Below are 18,847 nucleotides of genomic sequence, written 5' to 3'. Positions count from 1 at the left end.
TTGGGATTTAGACCTCAGAACAGAGGAAAGATGGCTAAGAAGGAGAGATCCTGAGAACAGGCAAATTTATGCTGGGAACAAAACAAAAATTGCTGCAAACATAATTGCTGTTTATTAACCACCTTAATTAAAACAGATTTGCATTTTCCATGAGTAGTTCTCAGCCAAGGGGAAAACAGGTATTGGGAGAGATGGCTTCTGAGTTCAGAATGGATAGAGCTCTGGTGCACAGGACCCCCGGGGGACTTCTAGGCAAAAGCCTTGCCCTCAGAAGGCCTTAAAATGGGCTGAATCTTGCTTTCCTCCTTAGAGTTCCTCACCTCCCAGAAGCCTTTGGCCCCAAGCCACAGCAGCTCTACATCCTATGGAAGCAGGATGATGCTTTGCAGCTGGGCTGAGAAGTGATGATACCGTAAAAATCTTTTCCTTTCATTTCCCAGGAACTAGGAATCCCCCAAGGGGTTCACAGGGCTCTAAAAGCTGTCAACAAATACATATGCGTTTATGGGCTTCTTGAAAGAAAATAAAAAAACTAAAATAAAGGAAACCAGGCCCAGAGAAGCAGCGGGTAATTGGCATCCCATTGCCCCTTTCTTTCTGGTACCTGCTTTGTGCCAGCTCGGGTTATAGCGGTGCCAATTCATTTCCCAAGGCCGCTGGGCTGGCCGTCATGGGAGATGTCTGCATTCTAGACACCCAGGCCCCTGTCTACCAGCCTCGCCACCTCTCCACCTGTTCCCCAACTGCAGGCAGGACAGACAGACCCATCCCCAGGTTAGGCTGGCAGGTTCCTCCCTTTGGGTCATTTCATCCGGGCCCCAGTCTCCCTGTGACTAGCAGAATATAGAATATAGGTAAGGAGCAGTTTCCTTTTTCCTGCGGATCTCTTTAGTTGTTCTCCAGCTAGCAACCTAGGAAAGGCAAGCAGGCTTAGGAAGGGGGCGGGGGGGGGCGGGGAGGGGGCAGACAGAATAAATGTTGGCTGGATGCCTGTGGGTTTCTGTGAGGTGTGTGTGTGTTTCCCAGGAGCAAAGGAAGAGCCCCCTCCCCCCCCAAAAGTCGTAAGTTCCCATTAGGAAGTGCCTGAACGTCTTAAAGCAATAATAAAACTGCCAGCCTCCTCCTTACAATACCCCTTCCCCCTAGACACAAGGATGCTCAGTTAATAGCTCCAGGGCTGGAGACTCTGATGAGCATGTGTGTAACTGAGGGTCCCGGGCCTTCGGGTCACAGCTGACCACAGGTATGGCAGCTTGGCTCCTCAGCGCCCTCCCCCAGAGCAGGCAGTGGGGAGGGCTGCCGATTTCACTGTGGCCTGGCCCACCGAGTGGAGTGTGAGACACTGGCGCGGCAGGAAAAGGCTGCAGCCTGTGTTGCCATGGATATACCGAGGCGCGATCAGATGCTGTTATTTTTAGCCCTGCAGTGCCAATTTATTGGTGGCATCCTGGGGACACACAGGAAAGGCAGGAGGCCCTGGGAGTCTGGGCTCTGCCTGGGATAGGCGATGTGTGAATGCTCTGGGGTCTGGGTAGCCTGAGTAGATTGACCATTTCTCTGCAGCAGTTGTCCCTCTCAGGCCAGGAGAAGTGGAACATCTGGGCAGGAACGGAGTAACGGGGGCAGCAGAGGGGTGCTGAGGAGGCATCAAGCTGGGCTTGGCTTTCTAGCATAGGAGGGGAATAGATGGGATTGTCCATGGGCAGCCTCCTAGGTTGAGATATAGTCACTTCGGCTCATTTCTAGAGCTTGGCTCACACCTTGTTCTCAGGCCAAGGCCCTACCCAAAATCTCACATAAAGGCCTGAAGCTCAGGGTTTTGATCTGAGGCAGACTTTGGCCACCAGCACGTAGCAGTTCATGATGGTGGTGGTGGTGGTGGTGGTGGTGGTGGTTGTAGTAAAGTTTAGGCCTTAGAGTTTCTCACTTCTATAAATGGGCAGCCCTGATTTCTGACCATAGCCCAAGTGTGCACTGTGCAGGGATCTTGAAATTTCCAGCTTGCTGCCAGTCTTCCTGAGTCTGACTTGAGCTGGTTCTAGCTTCCTTATAGCCACCTCCATTCCAGCATCCAGGTGCGGTCTGATACCTCAACCCCTCAGTGGTTCATGAATAGCTGTCAATAAACTCCCACTATGAGCACCCTTTCCTGCCATGGTTATGTTCGCTGTGTATAAGACATGTCTCATGACCTCAGGAGGATCCTGTAGGCTTGGTCCCTGGGGACGGTGATATGTCTCTCCGGCTGAGCAGCCCTAATGCAATGGGAAGTGGCTGATCATGAAAAATGAGAGATGAGCCCGTAACCTCTCCATGGGCCTTGTCAGGCAGGTCAAAAGGTAGATAAAGGAATATGGTCATCCTGTGACCTCTGACCTCTTTTTCCTGGCCAGGACAAAATTCATCACCTACCACACTCCATGACTGAGATCCTTTTGACGGTATTGAAAAGGAGAGTGTCCACAAACATACCAGCATTCCCACTCACCCTATATCCCCCATTCCCACTGTGGGGTTTGTGCAGGGGCGGGGCTTACCGTTGACAGTCAAGGTCACCTCTCGCTCCCCAGCGCCTACCCTGGGCACCACAGCCCGGCACACGTACTTCCCAGCATCCTCTTGACGGACAGATTTGAGAGTCAGGGTCTTTTCATTGCTCAGGACCTAGGAGGCCAGAGGAGGATGAGACACAAAGAGTAAGGGAAAGCTTCTTCTGCCAGGGATAGATTGCTACCCAGACACCAGCATCTCTGTAAACACCATGGTGAAGAGAAAGCTAAGAGACAGATAGTGCCATTAAGGCCTTGAGAGGAGACTCCCACTCACACAGAGACCCCCTTCCAGATGAAGGCCTGTGGGAGTAGTGCATGGTGGTGACAGGAATGTGGGACTCCCTAACTAAAGACTCATGGCCTCTTTATACAGAGAGAGGACGGTACCCTCCTACCACCTCCCAGCTGCCCGTGGCTGAATTTATCCCACAACTGAATATGGACAGTCCTTGAATCCACGCTGTCTGAATCATTCTTAGTGTCTCCTTGGGAGATAGCTTGAGGTGATGATCTGACCTAATCTTGGACACTAATTACCTGCATGGAATTGCTCAGTTACTATCTCAGAGGCTCATCCATATAATGGGGGCAGTAATGCCACCTGAAACACTGCTGTGAGCACATAAGGGCTACCCAAAGGAAGTCCTTCTGCCTGTCCCCAAAATGTTGTGCTAAGATTAAGGCTCTGTTTGTTTGTTTTGTTCCGTCCCTCCCCCTCCCGCCTCTCCTCTAGCCGAGGCAGAGTTTCTTTTTGTAACACTGGCTGTTATGGAACTCACTCTGTAGATCATACTGGCCTCAGACTCACAGAGATCCGCCTGCCTCTGCCTCCCAAGTGCTGGGATTAAAGGTGTATGCCACCATTCTGCAGTGACAAAGGGTAAGTTTATCTGAGGGAAAGCTTAGACATCTTTCTAGGGCTAGGGCAAACTGCCCTAGGCATAGCATGTTCAGAGCGATATGGGTACAGGCAGAGCTCCGAGTTCCTGCTCCTCTTTCTGCTGGCTTATTACAGATTGACTCCCCCAAAGCCCTCCTGTCTGCTCCACTAGATATGCCCCGGTTTCTGCCATAGGACCCTGGAGCCTGGCCTGAGAACTTACCACACCAGAACCCCGTTTCATCCACACGATGGTCAGAGACGGGTTGCCGATCCATGCACAGCTGAAGATGGCTTCTGATCCTAGATCTACCAGCAGGGACTGAGGCTCTGACGTCATTCGGGGACCAACTGTGATGGGGAGGAAAGAGGAGATGGTTTCAGGAGGGCTGGGGAGCTCTGGGGAGCCATCTTATTCTCTTCTCCTTTTCACCCACCCCAACTGGAGGAAGAGAGGCAGCTGGGTACCTAAGCACCTCCGTCCACTTCCGCCCACTCCCTTAGGTTTCAGCTTTCTGAGGAGGCTGGGCCTGAGGCGTGGGAGGAAGACTCTGGAAGTGAGGACAAGACCCCTCTTCTCCAGGTTCAACCTCGCTCAGGTCTACAGAGGAGGTGGTACCAGTCACAGGACAAAGGCACTTAGACCAACTTCTACCTCTATTTAGTGCTCATCCCCTTCTTTTTGTCCTTGTCCCATCTGGCTCGAGAAAGTGGAAGGAACCTACTGCTTCAGAAATCATAGGCATTGGGACCATGACTCGAAATGACCTGGTCCACCCTTCTAGGGTGTCTTTCTAGGGACTTGCCTTCTAGCCAAGACACCTCAGACCCTCCTTAGTCCTCTAGAAGTAGACTAGCTCCTGGCCCCACTTCTGACACCTCTGCTCAGTATGTGAAAGCCTTTCTCTGCCCTATTCCAACACACTGGCCTATAGGCCAAGCCTTGTTCTGTAGAATGGCTGAGGTACTCAGAGAGCAGGCCAGGGAGGCCTTGGAGCACTTCTTTGAGGGGACAAAGCCTGAACTCTGGAGCTGGGAGGTTGAGACTAGTTTCAAGATGTAACAGGTAAGACAATACATCTACCGAGTCTTTGTGAGACAAAAGGGACAAAGTCAAGTTTGTGGAAGTGCTTTCAAAACTAATGGGTAGCACGTGAGCTAATTATATATATATATACACACACACACACACACACACACACACACACACACACACACACACACACATATATATATATATATATATATATCACATATATGCACACACACACACATACTTGTGTACTTGTGATATGTATCCCAGGCTGGTCTTGAACTCACTATGTAGCCCTACCTGGCAGTTCTTCTGGTTCAGCCTTTCGAGTGCCTGGATTATAGGTGTGTGCCACCACTCTGGGTTTTGTAAATTTTTTTTTTTAATAATGCATCCAGCTAGCTAGTTCTCAAAAATAGGTTGGCCACATCTGTTAGGCCACTGGTGAGAAAATGCAGCTGTCCATGAGTCAGTGGGACATTGGAGTGTGTGTATAGGTGATGGATTTAGTTATTGCCTGGCCTCAGTTCTCACCCTGACATGTAGTCCCTGTGCACCCCTGAGTGTCCATCTCCTTCATTTTGATAATATGGATAATAAGATATACTTATCGACTGTGTGTGTGTGTCCTCCTCAAACTCCTATGCTGAAACTCGCAGTGTAGATATATTAGGAGGTGGGGCCCTTGGGAGGTGATTAGGATGCAAGGGCGCTAGAACAGTCATGCTGGCTCCTGGCTCCTGCTGGTCAGTCCTCCCAGTTCACGGTAAGTAGTCACTGCACTCTGAGCTGGTGCTCTGGGGCCCTGGGTCAATCAAAGATCTAAATGGAAGTGGTACTAGGAGAGGCTGTAAACACAAACTGTACACTGTGCTGTGGGAGATGAGTCTAGCCATGGTCCCACCACCCACTGCCTGCCCCCCAGAGTCTCCGAGTCCCCACACTTACAGTAGACATCCACGGTGCGGCTAAGGTTGGTGCTGCCGAGGGCATTGGTCACTTCACAGGACACAGGCTCTGAGAAGTACGTGTAATCCACAGTGGTCCTATACAGCTCCCCAGATGCCTCCTTGATGATGTGACCCCGTTTGGCCCACCTGCAATGGAGGCCAGAGGTCTATGGGGGGAAGGCATCCCACGGGAAGCTGGACATACCTACCCCTCAAGAAAATGAGGGGATGAGCGTGTACCACAAGGTGATGGTGATCCACCTTTGAGCCATGGCCACTTGAGAAGTAGGCCATGCTGGGGGTGAGTTTCCTGGCTGGCCACTCCATGGTGAGCGGGTCATTTGTTAATCCGACTCTTAGTCACCAGATAGCATGGCCATACTGCTCCGAGTTCTATCCTGGGCCCTGTCTTGGGCCATGAAGGAAAAGGGGGGATGGTGAGTGTATGGCGTCAGAGGGCTAAGGATGCATTCCCCACACATGCATGTATGTTACACACATTAGTGTGTGCACCCCCCCCACACACACACAGACAAAATAGGCTTCACGAAATTTGGCTTCCGGACAAGGTAAGAAAATGTAGGACCTGGTTATTGAACGCCTACATTATGCTAGCTCAGTCAGCAACTCTCTTAGCTCTGATCTGGCTCCTGCCTTAGCGCAGGTCCCTCCCTCACTGTGGCCCCTATCTTCTTTTAAATCTTTTCAGTCTTCCTCCCAAGGTAGATACTTGATTTTTTACTATTTGCTGACTCTGCCTTTCCCCCATGGCTTTGTCACTTTGAGGCCACAGATTCATTAGCCCTGGTTGAGGGGCGGGGGTGGGGTGGGGGGCAGGGAAGTCCACTGGGGAAGAAATTTCTCTCATGAGCTGATCAGTACCATATTGAAAGGAAGAGACTGAAAAGCCTTAAGCTTTGCTTGATCTCAGTTCTGGGGTTGTGATCAGCGTGTTGGATCAGCCACTGGGTGATGGCCATGTGCACAAAGGTATGTGTGAGTGTGTGTGTGTGTGTATGTGCAAAAGTGCACATAATGTATGCACATATGCTCATGAGGGTTTTCCTGTGTGTGAAAGTCTGAGTATATGCACATATGCCTATATGTATATATGTGCATCTGAGGGTGTGCTGTGTGCATGTGAATATGTGCCAATGTCCCTATGTATGTGTGCAAGTTTGAATATGTGCATGTTATCTGTGTGTGTGCATGCATGTGTGCCTATAAGTGTGAGATTGTGCATATATGTGTGCACATGAAGGTTTGCCTGTATGCACTTGTGAGTATGTACTTATGTGTATGTGGGCATGGAGGAGTTACATACATAAAGTGTGAACATGTGCTTGTGTGTTCATATGTGTGTAAGTGTATGTGAATGTATATACACATCTGTACATGAGTGCAGGTGAGTAAATGTGTGAAAGTATGGGCATGTACATATATGTGAATGTGAGGACTTGCATGTGTACAAGTATGAGAGTGCCAGGGTCTGTGGCATGAGAGCATGTGTGTATGTACATGTGTTTATTTGTATATGTGAGGGTTAGTATGTGTGCAGGTGTATGTGCATGTGTGTACATGTGTCCCTCTGGGGGACTGCATGTGTGAGTATGCACGTATATGCTTGTGTGCTTGTGTACATGTAGATTACAGCTCCCTTAGGGGAAAGCATTTACAGCTCCTCAGCTTAAAGCTATTGTGTGCACAACACTCACTCTTTGAGAACATAAAACTTCTAACCAGGTTCCTAGGTCTGCAACCTGTCCGGGCGTGTTTCTCAAGCTGGAGAGGCCTCTGGGCTCCCTCGCTGGCTGTTCCGTGGAGTCACCACTCCCTCTGACCGCTGCTACTTTCCCCCTCTTCCTTCCACTGCTCCTGGCCCTTTCTTGGTGACACAGACTGTTTCCCTCTTTCTCCACCAGCTCTTGGCTCAGTGTGGCCTGTCTAGCCCCTAGAGACATGGCCACTTGTCTACATCCCAAGGAACACCTAGACTGGTGCCATGTGGTTGTTATCTCGAATTAGTATCGAGGAACTATTAAGAACACGATTAATAATAACAATTATAGTTTAACAACAGAGCGAACCATAGCTCCCTGAGAGCTTAAGGAGCTTCCCAACAAACCATTATGAGTTATTCATGAGTCGTTTCAATTCCTAACTTTAATTTAATGACCAGACTTAATAGTCAGGCACGGGCCCCTGCCTGAGGTGGATTAATTCTGCTCCAGACACACAGCTGGAGATCAGTGTCCAGTCTCTACTCCTTCCACCCTGTTGAAGGGAGGGCTTAGGAGTGGTGGGAGGCTGTGGGGGGGGGGCCGTGGGGGGTGGCAGGGGGGAGGGGGAGCTGAGAGCTGAGAGGAGAGTGAGGAAAGGCCCAGGTAAACCTTCTCTGTTCTTGATGCTTATAACATGTAGCTGGGGCTGGCCCTGTGTTTGTGCCCAGGGGTGCTGGTTCAGATAGGCAGGCTGTTTTCCCATGGAGAAGATGGAGGCTTCTTCTTGTTCATGGCGCCTTTACTGGGGAGCTTAGGGAGGGCCAACCTCCCCAGGATCAGATTGTCAGAACCCCTCGGGCCTGTAACCCAGTACTCCAAGGTCTTCAGCTACACCCTCCAGGTCAAGTTGACCTTTCTTTGCACCCAAAGGAGCCACAGGGAAGAAGAATTAGGATACAGCTTGCCACAGGAAGTTTTCTGCCTCAGAAGAGATCAAAACCAACGCGCACTGTGGGCGTCCAAAGGAGGGAAGGCAGGAAGGATGCTCTGATTGTCCTGGCTCAGGGTCATGGAGGGAGGAGGGAGGTGACTATAGGACTGGATGTCAGAGGGCTGAATTCAGGGCTTTTGGAAAGGTGGCAACCCATACCGCAACTCTTATTTTGTTGTTTTCTGAGACAGTGTTTCTCTGTGTAGCCTTGGCTGTCCTGGACTGATTTGTAGACCAGGCTGGCCTTGAACTCACAGTGATCCGCCTACCTCTGCCTCCCAAGTGCTGGGGTTAAAGGCGTGCGCTAACACACCCGGCTCATATCCCAGCTCTTTAAGAGCCCCCTGCTCATATCTTGGCTGACCAGTCTTCCCCCCCCCCACCCCTGCCCTCCTTCACTCCCATCACACATCAAATGGCTTTCTTAAAGGCCCTTCTAGAAGCATATGGAACGAGACTGTCTCATTCCAGTCTTGGGCCACAGGGTCCCAGAACCAAAGAGCAGCGTTCTTCTTACCCCACATACCCGCACCCCAACCCCAGTTTGTGGCTCAGCCTCCTCTGCCTGGTCCCCACCACCTCATCCCCGCCATCTCTCCCAGTTCCTCCTTGAACTGCTTCAGCTTAAGCCTTTTCAATCACCGTCTAATTTGGTCTGAACAAATGTAAGAGGATTAATTATTTATATCACAGAATCGAGAGACCCAACACGTCACAGGTGTGGGTTGGTGTGTCAAACAGCCCCACATACACTGTCTAGGTGACTGTGTGTTCTCCTATCACATATTTGCCAGAGACCTCAGTGAATAAAGCCCCAAACATTTCTTGTTTCCCTTAAGCCTGGTCCACAAACCCAGGCCCTGGGTTCCTGAAGGTGGTGAAGTGGCACATTCCACGCCCAGTCAGGTCCTATCTCAGGGTAGGGTTGAGAGAGGAGACACGTCTAATTTCAGAGATTACAGCCTCTGAGGTAGACAAGGGAGGACACAATCAAAATGAATGAGTGAAAGAAGCAAAGCTCTCTGTAATCTTGTCAACGTCATTTGGGGGGAAAAAATCAATGGACCCATGTTATAGATTTGTTTAAGCCATTTTTCTCCTGGGTCCTAGTGCTATGTGGAAAATGAATGTAGGGGTGCTGACAAGACTTTGTTGGAGGGAAGGGGCTGAACAGGAGCCTAAAACCTCTTCTTGCTTTTACAGCCCAGCCCAGCTTCCCCACCTCTTCCTGGGGGCCAGAAGGCCTGTTGAGTCCTACAGCGAGCCCAAGTTGGTACTGTACAAGCACAGACCCTTCAGCCAATCAGAAGGCTTTATGAATTGGTAAATAAGAACAGTGATCATCTGCAGGGAGCTGAACCACTGATGTTCCTCCTCCTCCTCCTCGTCCTCCTCCTCGTCCTCCTCCTCCTCCTCCTCCTCTTCTTCTTTTGCTTTTTCGAGACAGGGTTTCTCTGTGTAGCCTTGGTTGTCCTAGACTCATGTTTTAGATCAGGGTGGCCTTGAACTCACAGCGATCCACTTGCCTCCGCCTCCCGAGTGCTGGGATTAAAGGCGTGCGCTAGCACTGCCCGGCTCGTCTTCTTCTTCATCTACCAGGAGCTCATGTAGGATTCAGAATGCTTCAGAGCAGGAGAGGAAGGGAGGGAGGGAGTCTTACAGAACCCAAAGTCTAGGGAAATTGCATGTGTGCATTTATTACACCATTAGCTCGAAGAAATACAAATATCAAACAGAAAGGAAGGTTTTAAATAATTTCCACTAGCCGCCATCTTTTCTTCACCTTGACTTGCTAGCTGTTCATGTCTGATCACATGTGTTTCACAGTGACATCACCCCTGTGGAGGCTCACACTTTCTTCTTATTCTTGTTGTCCTGGGTTTCTGAGGGAGACCCAGCAGCTGGGCTCCCTCCTGCCTGAGGTCAAAAGGCAGGTGGAGGGCTGCAGGCCTTTGGGTGAAGGCTGCTGACTGTCTGAGGTGCACTACCATGCTTTCTGCTCAAGGGATCACTAGGCCCCCAGATAACAGGTAGTGACATGGAAACGGGGGAGTTGAGTGTCCCCATCTCTTGGGCCCCGGAGGCGTCTTGGGGATTGCTGTGATGGACAGTGGACAGGCTGTCTGCCAGTCTGGTGGAAGGTGCTTATGGATGAGAAAGGAACTGGCATTTGAAGTGTCTCCTGGGAACAGTATATCTATCTAGGGACCCTGTGCTGAGAGCTTGGAGCAGACAGGAGAAAGGTACAGGGATGGCAGGTGCAGTTAGAAGCCCAGAGCAGGCACTTTTTAAAAAAAGTTCCTTCTGCATCTTCTTGTCACTTCTGGATAGTGCCAGATCCATGCCAAACCAGCCTCTGGACCTGGCTGGACCATAGGATTTCTGGGGGGAGGCACCTCACCTTTGTGGTGGATGTCAGAGGCTGTCTGATCTTCCTGCTTCCAGCGTGGCAAGGGTTAACTCAGGAGGGAAGGAAAGAAGTTGTAGGTCTTCTTGATTTCTGGTCCCACTGCTGTTCTATTATCCACACTGCAGGGAGCCAGGACAGTTCACCCTGTCCACTCTGAGCCTGCCATGGCTTCCTCTGTGGCCCATTGCCCTTTCTTCCACCTGCTGGGGCTGCGCAGCCTCATGCCTCGTGTCTTCCCTCTCCTCCACATCCCTAGTCATTGCCTTCCTTGTCTGGGACCATTAGCATTCTTGCCACTTGCAGAAGCTGCAGCTTAATAGCTCGTATCCATGGTGGAAGTGATGTCCTGGACTCTGCCATCAAGCGTAGGCTGGTGAGAAGTTAGGGTTACTGGCAGCTTCTGCAAAAACATCTAAAGGAGTGCGCATCCATTACCTGTACTTGGACACCTCTGAGATCACTTAGTTTCTGTGTGGTGGTATGTGCAGGCAGGCAGGCGCCCAGAGGAGCAGCTCTGAAGGCTTATTTGATCAGATGCATGCAAGGAATGCCTAGTTTATGCCATGCGACACACTGCATGCTGAGAGCCATAAGTGACTAAATTGCAGCTCTTGCCTCTGAGAAATTCAGTCAGAAGGCAGAGACAAGCATGTGAAAAACGAGTGATGTCCTTATCAGTGTTGTGGATGAGGATGCAGGGTGAGGTGGTGGCTCTGCAGGATTCCAGGTGTCCTTCGGGCTCCGTCCTGCTCTATAGCACTAAGTACACTGACTGACCCACTCTGCTAGCGTTTTCAACATTTGTCTGAGCCTTGCTCTGTTGTTTAGAAATACAGAATAAACAAGCCATTGAAAGAAGAGGGCACTCCCGGTTCCTTAGCAGAGAGAGTGCATGTGAGCTTGAAGGAAATAGAGGGTCTGTTTGGCTAGCAGGTGGATCTGCATGTGGGAGGGGGAGGAGGCTATTTGGACACCTGCTGTGGAGCAATACTGTGGCCCTGTGTGACATCCCACATGACAGACATGGGGGGGGGGGCGCTTAGACCGAGCTGTCTTCACCACAGTGATGCTCACCTGTACTGGGTGACAGCTGGGTTGGCCTTTGCAGAGCAGTGGAACGTGACGATGTTGTCCTCCAACACCGGTTGTGGTTCTATGGTCATGTTGACAAGTGGGGCATCTGCAGGGAGAAGAGATTCACATACAGACTTGGGGAAGAGTAGGGCAGGGAGACATTAGAAGGGCAAAGCCAGGGATCCCATCACTCAAGGACCATGGTGATGGGTTCCCCGGAGAGGGAGGGAGGCCTTAGCAGGAGGTGACTACTCCCTGAAAATGGCTGCTTTAGATAGCCCAGAGTGTTGGGTGCAGGTCCCTCTGTGACTCAGGGTCTAAACTGAAAGGAGCACCCATCTCGAGTGAACTGGCTTCCCAGGCCTCAGATGTGCGCAGCCTAGTGTGCAGCCTCCCTTCAACTTCCAGTCCACTTGAGTGGTGGTAAAGGGTACTCAGCCCACAGAACAAGCTTCCTGTCTGTGGGATGTCTGTTTATTATCTCCATGCAAAAGTTGTGGGGCCTCTAGTAACTCGAAAGTGGCATTTACACCCTTTCATCGGCTCAGTCATCTATCTCTCCTGAGTCCTGGACTGGGTGTCACCAGGCCCTCAGCATCCCGAGCTGGGGCGGCTTGTTTTCTCATCTGACATGATAAGAAGCCACACTCCGACGACGTACTAAATGGTCTGAGGTGGAGGAGATGGAAAGGGAGAGGTGGGGAGCTCACAGAGAGACCCGCATGGAAGGGCTTGCGGTGGGCATGGCAAAGCATGCAACATAGAGGACAGAAGTGACAACCACAGGGAAGGACAGGGAACCCGGAGAAGCAGAGACAGGTGCAGAGACGAGGGAGTGGGAGAGAGACAGACAGACAGAGAGGTGCATAAGCACAGCCACTGAGGATTGCAGAAGGGAAGGAAGAGGAGAAACTAGAGATGGGGGGCAGGAAGAGGAATGAAGAGTGGCGCGGAGCTGTGCACAGACACACGCCCAGACAAAGATACTGTGCCGAAAGCAGGGCACTGGGGGGCTGGAGAGATGGCTCAGCGGTTAAGAGTACTGACTGCTCTACCAGAGGTCGTGAGTTCAATCCCCAGAAACCACATGGTGGCTCACAACCATCCACAATGAGATCTGGTGCCCTCTCCTGGCCTGCAGGTGTACATACAAGCAGAACACTGTATACATAATAAATAAATATTTTTTTTTTTTAAAAAAGCAGGGCATTGGAGACAAAGAGCACAGGAAACAAAGATCACAGGAAAATGGGGCTGGGGTTGGGGGACAGAGTCGGAGAGACAGAAAGAGACAGGCAGAGAGACATGGGGAAAATGGAAGGATATAACTAGTAGAACATGAAGGTCCCTGGCAGATGCAGAGGGGCAGACCTAGGCCCAGGGAATAGCATGTTGGCCTGGCTTTTCCCTTCTCAGCCTCACACTCCCCTCAGAGGTGTGGCCTCATCCTGACGCTGTGCTCCCTGTAGCTCCCAAGCCTGGGCATTTCCAGGCACCTTGGCACCCAGAGTGCAGGGGAAGGGAGATAACCAGCTAAGGAAGCATGGCTAGAGTGCAGTTCCAGGCTGACTGAGAGAGTGCTGAGTCCTCATGGCCTCATCTCCTGGGCCAGGACCTGGCAATGAGTGGCCAGGTACCAGAAGTTCACAAGACCTTTCTGTGGATTCAGCTCAGTCTCAGAGAATGCAGCGAGAGGCCAGTTTCTCAGAGGCTGTAGAGGATGTCTGTGAGGGACACCGCAGGGAATGACTCTATCCTGGTGCTCTGGGCTCCTGGTTCAAGACTATAGGAGGGCTCTGAGAGTCATGCCCAAGCTGTGAACTGAGCTGAGTTTGGGGATCGGAACCTTTGTTTGTTCCGTGTCTTCTGTTAGCTGCTGCTCAGGTTGGGTGCTGAGTGTGGGCATGGGGACTGAGCTGGGTTGATATCTGAAAATGCCAGGAGAGAACCCCATTTCTGAGCAGCAGGTGGCCACCTGGGATGGAGAGTCTGATCTTCCTACGTTGTCTCCTAGTTCCGGAAGGGAGACCTAAAGAGGTGACTCATCTGCTACAGGAGCAGCTGGCCCGTGTATCTTTGTATTTGGGGTGACAAGGAACCTTGTGGCACTACAGTGTGGAACTTAAGCCTCCTCACACCCTCAGGGTCATGGGTTATTAATGACTTGGTCTTCAGAGACATAGTAATAAGGGGGAGTTGGAAACTGGGGGGGGCGGGGCAGTAGGAAGTCTAGCAGAGGTCTTGTGGGATTCCCTTCTTCTCTGGCCCTCAAGTGAGGGCTTTTTCTTGAGCACACACTCCTGCCATGAGGTGCTATCTCATCACATCCAAAGCAATGAGGCCACCTGATCATGAAGTAGATCATTTCAAACTGTAAACTGAAAAAAAAAAAAAAACAACCCACGTTTTTTCTGTCTCAGGTTTTTGTTATAATAACAGGAAGCTGAGTAACACAGGTAGGTACTTCATCCACCTCAATTTCGAATTTCAAAGCAAGATTCAAGGGCTCACTAAGGTATCTGTGGCAAGAGACCACCATTAGAACTCTCCTCCTATCTTCGTAGACTCAGCACCTCTCCCTTCCCATCTTCCCAGCAGCTTTTGAGACAAGGCTGACTCACTGTTCTGGGCAGGGCAGGCTGGCCAAGCTGAGCATGTCTCCTCATAAAGAAGCTTGTCCAGAGGAGTTTACTAATTGCTGTCAGGACCCCTGTGTATTGCTAGCCTTGCACTGTGAAATCTGGTCCCGGTGTGTGGCTGATGATCTCAATCCAACTCTTGTTCAGTATGATGGTGCCAGTTCAAAAAACCTCATTTTCCCAAAGGATCATCCTCCTTCACCTGGTGGTCTTTCCCTGGCGACAATTCCTTGGGAAGCAAAAGGATGGAGCACATACTTGCTGGAGGACCAGCTCCATGACCCGCTGGAGGACCCTTCTTGGGGCCTCACTTGCTGGATGCTCACTTACACCTCTGCTATCAGTCTCTTCTACTTCTTCCCTCACTCTTTTCAACACCCTTAGTCCCTAGGGCCTCAGGAGAAAAGACCCAGGGGCTTCTACTCTAGTCATTTTTCATTTGCATCTCTAGCCCTAGGCCCAGGGATGCCATGCCCCTGTTTCCAGTCCTCTCCTCAGGATGTGCAGGTTGTGAGTTTCTAGGATTCTGCCAAGTTCCAGAGGTATAAATAGTTTATGTCATACCCAACTATTAAACATGATTTTAATCCCACTTGAGATGTCGGATGCATAATTTGCAGGAGGGTGGAACTGAGATCACATTGAACAGATGTTACAGCTGAGAGCCTGTTAGTGTTTCCATCAGCAACCGGTGGTGTGTGTGTGTGTGTGTGTGTGTGTGTGTGTGTGCGCTCGAGCACACGAGTGCATGTACATGGGCATGTGCATTTTCAGGGGAAGTGTTGGGGGGGTGCAGAGAGGAGCTTCATGATTCAGTGATTTTATAGTACATCCATTTGAAACTTGGCAGCTGGACACAGAGTCCAGATGTGGTGAGGCTTTGAGGGAGGGGCCGCGCTTTCTCCCCCATTACTCAATCTGGGGGCTTTGTCTTTCGTTGGGTAACATATAAAGACCAAGGGAAACAAACAACAAATGTGCTTTTGCTGAGTTTGGAGACTTCTTGATTGACTGAGAAAATGAGCAGGATTGCAAAGGCAGTTCTGATCCAGCCTGTGGTGTCCACTGCTCACAGCTGGATGCATACTGAATGAGCAAGTGAGCATGAGAAGACAGGAGGAGGAGGAGGAGGAGGAGGAGGAGGAGGAGGAGGAGTATTCATAAACATCTCCCTGCTAGGGGAGATGGAGTGTTGGTTCAAATGGATCCAGCTGTGATGACATCTGGGGAAGGGTCACCACACACCTGCCACAGTGGATTTCAACCACAATATAGACTTTAATCAAAATATGTCATGCATGGTGCTAAGGGTTGACATGGATGATGTCATCTAATCCTAACTGGGACCTTAAGAGAAAGATGTGGTTCCCTTTATGTATTGATGAGGAAACAAAGGCTCAAACCAATTCACTAATGAGGCCAATCGGTAACTGGCAATGCCAGAATTCAAACTAGGGAGAATATTGGACCCCGACCACTACTCTGTACTATTGTGGAAGGATCCCAGCTGGGAAACCTAAAGCCTGTGTCTAAGCCTGATGCTGGCCTTATTCCTGTGTCCTTTCAGGCATAGGATCCTGTTAACCATGTGTCCAGGTCAACCAGCCTTCGGTCTGGAGGAAGGGTGTATTTGAATGTCCATGGGATGCTATTATGATGGCATTTTTTTTGTCACTAGGTTTTCTTGGGGCAATGGACAGTGGTCTGGAGCAGAATTGCCGTTTTTCCTCCATCTTTCTCTGCCAAGGTCCTGCCTTCTGTCCTTGGGAACCAACTATGTTTATGTGGGACTCTGTAGTTGGCATTGCAACCTGCCTAAGCAGGGCTAGGGGGCAGGAGGACAGGAGTTCCACAGTGTCACAGCGCCACAAATGGCAGCCAGGAAGCAAAGGACTTAGATAAGCATTCTCTCCCACCCTCATTTTCCCAGATTTGGCTTGTGTGTGTGAGAGAGCTCTCAGCATTGGTTGCTCCTAGGATAGGAGGCGTCCTCAGTTGTCACCAGCAAACCAGCAAGAAATTCAAATTATCAGAGAGAAGTGACAAGTCTAGAGCCACCCAGTTCATGATAATGGACCTATTCTGAGTGTTAAACAACATGCTGAATAAGCATCTTTTTTAAAAAAAATTAATTTTGTTAATTTATTCAGATTACAACTCAATTGTTAACCTGCCACTTGTATCCTCCCTGAGTGAGCATCTTACCTTCTTCCCAGAGCTGGGCTTTGCCGCGTGGTGCTAAGACCCAGGGTGGGACCAGGGCCCTGGATGAAGAAGTATTGCCCTGGGTGCCTCTCTGTACTGAGTGTGTGTGTCTGTGTGTGTGTGTGTGTGTGTGTGTGTGTGTGTGTGTGTGTGTGTGTGTTTGAGAGTGTTTCTCTGTAGCCTTGGTGCCCTCTTGCTGTCAAAACAGGCTTTGAGAACCCCAGGACACAGTTCCCATGGACTGCTTAACTCTGGAGAGCTGAGTAGAACACAGAATCCAAAATCCCTAAATGAGCCAAGGCTGTTAGAAAGTGGGGTTGTTTTTTTTTTTTTTTAAATCCGTCAGCACTAGGGGACTGGTGAGATGGCTCAGTAGTTAAAAGTGTTCGCTGTGCAACCGCAAGGATGAGATTTGGGATCACAGTACCCACATAACAGGCTGGCATCCACACACACCTGTAACTCCGGCTTCAAGTGAAGGACTGGAGTGAGTCTGATTGGATCGCTACTGTTTAACTCATGGTGCTAAAATTCCAATATCAACCCTCGAGGACTTAAGATGGACCAGTATTCATGGGTGGTGAATTGCTAAAAGGACATGGCTAGAGTTACGCAGCCTCCACAGGTACTGGCAGAATCCCAGCTGGAGTCACATAGCCTCTCTGGGCACTGGCCAATCCCAGTTAGAGTCACACAGCCACAGACAGGAGTCCCCTAGAAGCCTGTGAAAGAGCCCGCGAGCTTCTCCTCTGGGTCACCGCCATTTTGTATGGATGGTTGACCCCTTCATGCAGGCTGTTTCTGCAGAATAAAGGTTCTTTGTTTTTTGTTTTTTTTTTTTAACAACCTATTTGAGTCTAGCGTCTTCCTTCAGCCATTTTCAGACCCTTACACAAGGGAGACAGAGACAGGAGACCTATTGGGTTTAATGGCTTCTGGCCTACCAGAGAAAACATATGACCCAGGTTCAGGGAGAGAGGTTGCCTTAAAGGAATAGGGAAAGCTGATAGAGGAGGGACACTCTTCTGGCCTTTGTGCACATGCACAGGTGTGTCAACCCGTATATACACAAGCACATACACTCAACTGGGCCTGGCCAGGCCAGCCATGCTCAGTTGGTACTCACACTGGATGTCTATGGTGACTGAGGTCTCCTTTCCTCCAGGGATGGCTTTGTTGGTGGCTCGGCACACAATACTCTGCCCATTTTCTACATCTCCTGGGGAGATGAAGAGGGTGCTGACGATGCTCTCACGTTTGCCGTCTCGAAGCAGGGTCTGGAGAGAGAGGTGGTGAAGGAATAGAAGGCTGTGTTACTGAGCTGATAGCCTGAGGGAGAAAGAGAGACCACAGCTCAGAGAAGAGAGAGCTGCGGATGGGGGCGTCGGTGGCACTGGTGGCTTTGGTGGCATTGACTTCCGTCTCCATGCAGAACTGAGTGAGTTTCCTTACTGTCCTTGCCTGGCTGAGTGCTGGATGGTGGGAGAAAAAAGGAACTAGAGAGACTGCCACGGTGTGTGAAAACAGCCTGGCCTTGCAAGCCAAAAGCTTAGCAGAAGCCAGGCATTTGTTCTTCCCCTGGTGTTGGTGACTCTCAGGATTTGCAGCATGCCAGGGGTGGGGTTGCCACAGACAGAAGGAATAAGCCTGTGGAAGGGTGACACGGTTAGGAGCACTGAGTTAAGGACAGACCCAGGCAGGGGTGTTAGCAGTCTGTGTGTACCCACTTTTGATTGTTTCCCTATGTAAGCCTCTGCACCTCCCCAAATCATTGCACGTCCTGATCTCATTAGATCTTCCAGGGAGGACACAGGCAAGGCTCATCAGGACAGGGACTCTTTCCCAAACTCATGCCCAAGTCAGTGGTAGAAGGTGGCACTTCAACAAAGGGTTGACTTTCCCCACTATACAATCATGTCCACCCCAGACCTAGAACAGATTCTTTTGCAGATGAGACCATGCTGGGTTCAGAAAGTGTCCTTTCCTGCAAAGGAGATGGCACAGAGAGGCTTTGGTAGCCTCTGTAATGATAAAGACAGAGGTTAGCATGCCCCTGCTACAAACCAAGGGACACTGGGAGCTGCCAGGATCTACAAGAGACAATGGCAGGCCTCTGCATCATTGAAACTGTGCAGCCTGTTTGGCAGCTTGGTGGCTTCAGAGTTGTTAAGTTTCTTTGACCCCAACAATGCTTTTTTAAACAAACAAACAAACAAACAAACAAAAAACCAAACAACCCCCAGGGTTCTTGTGTATCCCTAGCTGACTTGAACTCATGCTCTAGACCAAGCTGGTCTCGAACTCACAGAGACCCACCTGCCTTTGGCCCCTCCACCCCCCAAGTGCTGGGATTAAAGGCAGGCACCACCACAACGGCTTCCCCAACAATACT

The 18,847-nt window shown here is 50.4% G+C and overlaps 1 protein-coding gene across 4 annotated transcripts in view; it reads right to left on the bottom strand.

Moving 5' to 3' along the window:
* KIRREL3 (kirre like nephrin family adhesion molecule 3) overlaps positions 1–18,847 on the bottom strand; it is a 554,929-nt gene that overhangs the window by 17,654 nt on the left and 518,428 nt on the right. For all 4 annotated transcript variants that reach the window (XM_084784204.1, XM_084784206.1, XM_084784205.1 and 1 more), the window contains 5 exons: positions 17,582–17,732; positions 11,612–11,717; positions 5,414–5,562; positions 3,656–3,783; positions 2,538–2,664 (listed from right to left, as the gene is read on the bottom strand). In XM_084784204.1, coding sequence (XP_084640330.1) covers positions 2,538–2,664; positions 3,656–3,783; positions 5,414–5,562; positions 11,612–11,717; positions 17,582–17,732 — 661 coding nt within the window. The remainder of the gene's footprint in view (positions 1–2,537; positions 2,665–3,655; positions 3,784–5,413; positions 5,563–11,611; positions 11,718–17,581; positions 17,733–18,847) is intronic.

Source organism: Acomys minous (assembly GCF_964271855.1).
Source record: "Acomys minous genome assembly, chromosome: 5".
Taxonomy (NCBI): Eukaryota; Metazoa; Chordata; class Mammalia; order Rodentia; family Muridae; genus Acomys; species Acomys minous.
The sequence above is the reverse complement of the archived record's forward strand: the minus strand, read 5'-3'. Positions and strand labels throughout refer to the sequence as shown.